Below are 5,732 nucleotides of genomic sequence, written 5' to 3'. Positions count from 1 at the left end.
GTCGCTAGTGCACAAGTACGTACAGTGCGTGTGACGCGAGCTAGCGAGGACCAGAGATTGGAGGAGCATCTCATAAAAGGAAAGAAAAAAAAAAGATTGGAGGTAGGCACATCAGCAGGCCAGCACGCGATAGCGGCATGCTACGGCGTTTACGGAAGGCGTGCGGCTGCCTGACCGAGCGGAACAGATGCGAGACCCACACGTCTCCGGCGGCACGCAAATTAACATCATCGCGCCAGCCAGCCAGCCTGTCTCGCATCTGCCTGCCTCCTCACGCGCGCGCGCGCGCGGCTGGCCCACCTTCCGCACGCGACCCGGCCCGATGCAACGGCGCGAATGGCCGCAAGAATTTTTGGGATAATAAAAGATAATTATATGATACGAATTGAACACGTGAAGCCGATACAAGCCGCAAGAATTCAAACCTGGCCTGTTCATATATATGACGCACAAAGCCAAATTAACTGCAAAGTAGCCAACAACTCGTATCAAAATCCATTGATCTCTTCTCCCACTTTGACAGCACTCCGACGGGCCATCAACTCGTCCATCAGCCGCCCAACATCATTGTAGGAACCTCCACCTTTCTCCACCGCGGTCCTCGCCTTCACACGGAGCTCCTCAGCCTTCTTCCGTATGTTCTCGCTCTCCAAACTACCTCCCATCAATCTGGTGATGGATCCAGCGATCACCTCGCCAGAGATCACTTCATGGGTCTCCATACACGACGCATAGTCCTTGGCGCCGACGCTGACGCCCACTTTTAGCACTTCCACGACGAGCTTCTCGTTGTAGAACTGGTCGGCGTACCTCGGCCATGTCACCATCGGCACGCCGGCGCTCAAGGCCTCCAGCACCGAGTTCCAGCCGCAGTGCGTGATGAACCCACCCAGCGCCGGCTGGCTCAGGATGAGCGTCTGCGGCGCCCACCTAAGGCTGGACGTTCGGGCCGAGCTTTTGGCTCGGCCCGAAAGCTCGTCACTTTTTTACGTATTAATAGAAGGATGCAATCTGGGCTGGTTTCTGGCCCAAAACATGGCTGGATGGATCAGGTCACGCACGAACAGCAGCTGGTAGTCATCGTTCTGGTTCATTATCGTTTTCTCCACGCGCAGCACAGGCGCTGCGCCGCGGCCGCCCCTGATGTCTGCTCCGCCGGCCACCTAGCCCTCCCCCTCGCGCCCACCGCGCCCTCGCGCCCCACCTCCCTCGTGCCCCACCGTTCCTCGCCTCTCCGCTCTCACCCTACCGTCGAAACCGACATGGACGGACGGAAGCACAGCGGCGGCGTATGGAGACGTGGCGCCGGCGGTGAAGAAGAAGGCCAGCGCCCGCGCCCAGTCCAGCTCGGAGGACAATCCGAGCATCGCGTCTCTGAAGCGGCACCCCCCTCCGCCTCGTCGGCTCCCTGCTTCGTTCCTGGGAGCTCTCTGCTCCGTTCCTGTTTATCTGCTGCTGGGCTCGCGAGCCGGCTCGAGCTTAACCGAGCCAGAGCAAAGCTCGAGCCGAGCCTATTTTACCAGCTCGTGACAGAAACGAGCCAGCCCGAGCCGAGCCAGTTTGGGACGAGCCAAACTGCGGCTCGCACCGAGCCAGGCTCGAGCTGGCTCGTGTCCAGCCTTACGCCCACCCTCGTACGAGGAAGCCGCGGCGGTCGTTGTTGCCGGTCAGCTCGGCGAAGCCTTCAGGCATCCACTCCGACCGGTCGTCGTCGCTGCCACTGAGCACCCACACGAAGTTCTTGCCGGAGAGGTCGAGGCCACTGGCGATCTCGCGATGCTCAGCATGGGAGAAACTGGTGAGCGTGCCGAAAGAGACGTACACCACCGAGCCGGCCGGCTTCGTGTTTAGCCACCGCAAGCTTTCGGCCGCCACGTCGGGCGAGTGCGCGTTGGAAGGACTACCTCTGCCTGTCGCAGGAGCCATGTCCTCGGTGGCTAGCGCGACCGGCCCGACGAGCCACGCGCGGCGGCCGAGCCTCGCGTGGAAGTGATCCACGTAATCGGGCTCCAGCTCATGGAAGCTGTTGAACACTTCGCCGAAGCACCTCTGGTCGGCGGCCTTGCTGCTCTGGTAGAACGCCCACTCCAGCGGCCGCGTCGCGGGGTCCAGCATCTGGCTCCACCTCAGCTCCACACGGTGCGGCAGCCCCGGCAACAAAACCAGGGCGTCAGGATCGTCGGGGCAGTTCGCCGTCTTCAGCGGGTTGTTGCGCAGCATGGTCTCGCTGCACGAGCGGGCGAACACGCTGCTGCTGAGGAACACGAGCCGCGGGATGCAGTGCGCCGCGGCGGAGTCCGTGGACCAGGGGAAGAAGATGTCGGACACGACGGCGTCCACACGGGGGCGGGTGGTGGCCAGGAACTGGTCGAAGGGCTCGCGCAGAAGCTGCGTGGCCTGGACGAACTTGACATGGTACTCTACTCCGTGTGATGGGGTGACGGACTTGAGGTTCTCCATGCCCGGCGGGAGCCCGACGTCGGGGAAAGGCAGGACGGAGATGATGACGGGTTGGGAGCCGACGCCGTGGAGATTGGCGGCGTTGGCGCGGTCGACGGCCGGACGGATGATGTCGGCGTTGACAGGTGTAGTGAGGATGGTGCACCTGGCGCCGCGGACAGCGAATAGGCCGGCCATGTCGGTCACCGGAATTAGGTGCCCCGGAGCGAAGTACGGGAGGAAGAGGATGTGTAGAGGTTGCAGCTGCGGCTCATCTCTGGTAGTAGCCATGGATGCGTGCTGCCGACGCAGATCTTCTTGACAATTTTTTTGTGATCTTCTGAGGTGGTTGCAGTAGGAAGAGTCGAGAGCGGTCCAGCGGAGGAGGAAAGCTGGAGGAGAATTGGGAGCAGTTCGACTGATAGATGCAGCAATTCCTTTTTTTATACTACAATATATATGCAATAATTTTGGTCACCGCACCTGTCACGTGCTAACTTAGTATAGTGGGCGGAAATTTGTGAGGTCTTGAAGTTGTTGAGCTTAGATCTAGGAGGGTGGTCAATTATCTAGCGCCACATCTACCGTACCCTATGATTGACTTCCCCTGATGTGCTCACCAAATCTGAACGATCTGTGCTCGAGCAGACTAATTATGACAGCAATGGCTTCGTATCAAATGATTGACATCGATCTGGAACCGTGGGTACGTGTTTAAATTTACTGATAGGGGTGCCTATAACGCTGCCAATTTAAAGCCAACGATATCTATCGGTTGGAGGCTACGGCGAGGGATACTTTTTCCCTACATGGGTGGTAGCATAGTCTACGGATTGCAGCTCCATCCTCTCCTTAGGCGTTCTACAGTTCATCGTCTCGAGATGTATTTCGCCTTTTTTATGTTTTGTTCGTTCTGGAGACTTGAACAGCTGTGTGCATCCTGGTTATGCAGAGACTGGATGTAATTGCTTTCCACAAAGTAATAAAGCATCCTTTATTGAAAAAAATCTACCGGTGTCATATCTACCGTTCACTTTCTCCTTTGAAATTAGTGTGGCTTTTGACATTTGTTCATTATAAAACTAATAATTAAAATATAAGTGAAACTTTTGTGAAACTAAAGTGATATATGAAAAATATTGTGAAATATCCTGATAAAAAGTGAAACTGATGATATCACTTCTGACATCACTGATATTTGTTTCACACAATATTCGTTATGTTTCAATTATGTTTCAGATTTATTTCATAAATTTGTGGAAGGATTCGTTAGCACATGGAAGATGTCACTGCTGATGTCACTCCAGTAGGTCTAGTTGTCTTTATAAAGAGGTTTTCGGGGATGCATATGATTGGCTCGGCTGCCGCCCCGGCCATCGACTCCCGCGCCACAGGGACCGTAGGCATCGCGGCTTGTCCTCCTGCCGCCTCCGCGTGGAAGCCCAGCTAGAATAGATCTAGCTCAATTTTTGGGGGAGCGGATGTTCAAATGTGATATTTGAGTCTAAATTTTTGGGACATAGATTTAGGTTTCTATTTGTACTTACATCCAGGTTGGTTATGGTACTCATGCAATTTACATCGAGGACTAAGCTTTACTTTTAATCAAGATTAATAATTTAAATACTCATACTTAATTGTTGTGTGCATTTCTAGTTAGTGTAGAGGTCGGGAAGTGAAATCCACCCAATTTTAAAAAGCCACTCATAACTCTTGCGCCGCACGGGGCCCGTGCCACGTCAGGACACCCCGGCTGCTACCTTGTCCTCCTCCCCCCGTGCGCCTCCTCTCGCTGCCGCCACCGCCGAAGACGTTAACAGGCAAATCACTAGTGGCATGGTGGGGCATGGAACTCGAGATGGTGGCGGCGCTGACACCAGCTTGGTCAACGGTGCTGTCGTGGTATGGTGCCACCCGAAGGACCTCGATGACCCTTTTTGACAGCCGACGGCGAATGACAGCAGTGGTCCATGCCCCGATGTGGGCCCACATGGACCTAGTTGGGTCGCGACCATGCTGCTTCATGCATCGTGTCATCCCTAACGGAGGCTCGTAGAGGAATTCTTGGGATATTATGGCTACACGAGGATGCCATGTGCAACTATCCCATGCATGGCGGTGGTGCCCCCCTTCAATGCTGAAGGTGGCTGATCGGGTGATCTCACCGACAAGTTAGGGGTGACATGGTAGCCGGTACAAAACGCACCTTGACTTCGTTTTTGGCGGACAATGGAGGCGTCGCTTGGCATCGTTACCTTGTCAAAGACATCCTCTTTGCTTGTCTTGTCATTAAACTTGGGAGCGGAGAATCTTGCAGGTTCCCGACGGGTGGCGTGGGGGCAACTGACATGACGTCAATAAAGGACATAGTCCTAGGGCCCCTCTCAGGACAAGAAGAAGATCTGCTTGATGCATGTGTTCGCTGATCTGGCCGAAGTGTCGTGTTCCTGAAGGCTCCACCGGCGAACTCCACCAGGCAACTCATGCCTTGAGATTGCCAGATCAGATGGGACCCGGTCCTACACAACCGAGTTTTTCTGACCGTTTGGTTTCAGAGGGACCAATGCGAAGCTCTGCACTCTGTTACCATCGTGCGACATGTATTTAGTTCCATGGTGACATCTATGTTGGAGAATGGCATGGAAGCCGAGATCCAGGGACTAGTAATGGTGATTCGAGTCCTGGTGGAGATGACGTAATGGCTTGGTGATTCGTGAGTTTGAGCAGCAAAACCAGGGCGTCGGGATTGTCGGGGCAATCCGCCGTCTCCAGCGGGCTGTTGCGCAGCATGGTCTCGCTGCACGACCGGGCGAACACGCTGCTTTCGAGGAACACGAGCCGCGGGATGCCGTGCATCGTGGCGGAGTCTGAGGACCAGGGGAAGAAGCTGTCGGACACGACGGCGTCCACACGGGGGCGGGTGGTGGCCAGGAACTGGTCGAAGGGCTCGCGGAGAAGCTGCGTGGCCTGGGCGAACTTGATATGGTACTCTGCTCCGATCCGTGGGACGGGGTGACGGACTTGAGGTTCTCCATGCCCGGTGGGAGCCTGACGTCGGGGAAAGGCAGGATGGAGATGACGATTGCGCCGCGGAGATTGGCGGCGTTGGCGCGGTCGACGGCCGGACGGATGATGTCGGCGTTGACAGGCGTGGTGAGGATGGTGAACCTGGCGCCGCGCGCAGCGAATAGGCCGGCCATGTCGGTGACCGGAATGAGGTGTCCCAGAGCGAAGTACGGGAGGAAGAGCATGTGTAGGGGTTGCTGCTGCGCCTCATCTCTGGTAGTAGCCAT

At 56.1% G+C, this 5,732-nt stretch overlaps 1 protein-coding gene and 1 pseudogene across 1 annotated transcript; both read right to left on the bottom strand.

The window, feature by feature from the left end:
- Positions 1-488: 488 nt before the first annotated feature.
- LOC124689313 (UDP-glycosyltransferase 73B4-like) lies at positions 489-2,730 on the bottom strand. Its single transcript, XM_047222863.1, has 2 exons — positions 1,631-2,730; positions 489-930 (listed from the first exon to the last, which is right to left on the bottom strand). The coding sequence occupies exons 1-2, from the start codon at positions 2,728-2,730 to the stop codon at positions 489-491; spliced, it is 1,542 nt and encodes a 513-aa protein (XP_047078819.1).
- A 2,331-nt stretch (positions 2,731-5,061) lies between these two features.
- Positions 5,062-5,732, bottom strand: LOC124689312 (annotated as a pseudogene).

The sequence above is a fragment of the Lolium rigidum genome, chromosome 2, assembly GCF_022539505.1.
Source record: "Lolium rigidum isolate FL_2022 chromosome 2, APGP_CSIRO_Lrig_0.1, whole genome shotgun sequence".
Classification (NCBI taxonomy): Eukaryota; Viridiplantae; Streptophyta; class Magnoliopsida; order Poales; family Poaceae; genus Lolium; species Lolium rigidum.
This window is presented reverse-complemented; position numbering and strand designations above follow the sequence as displayed.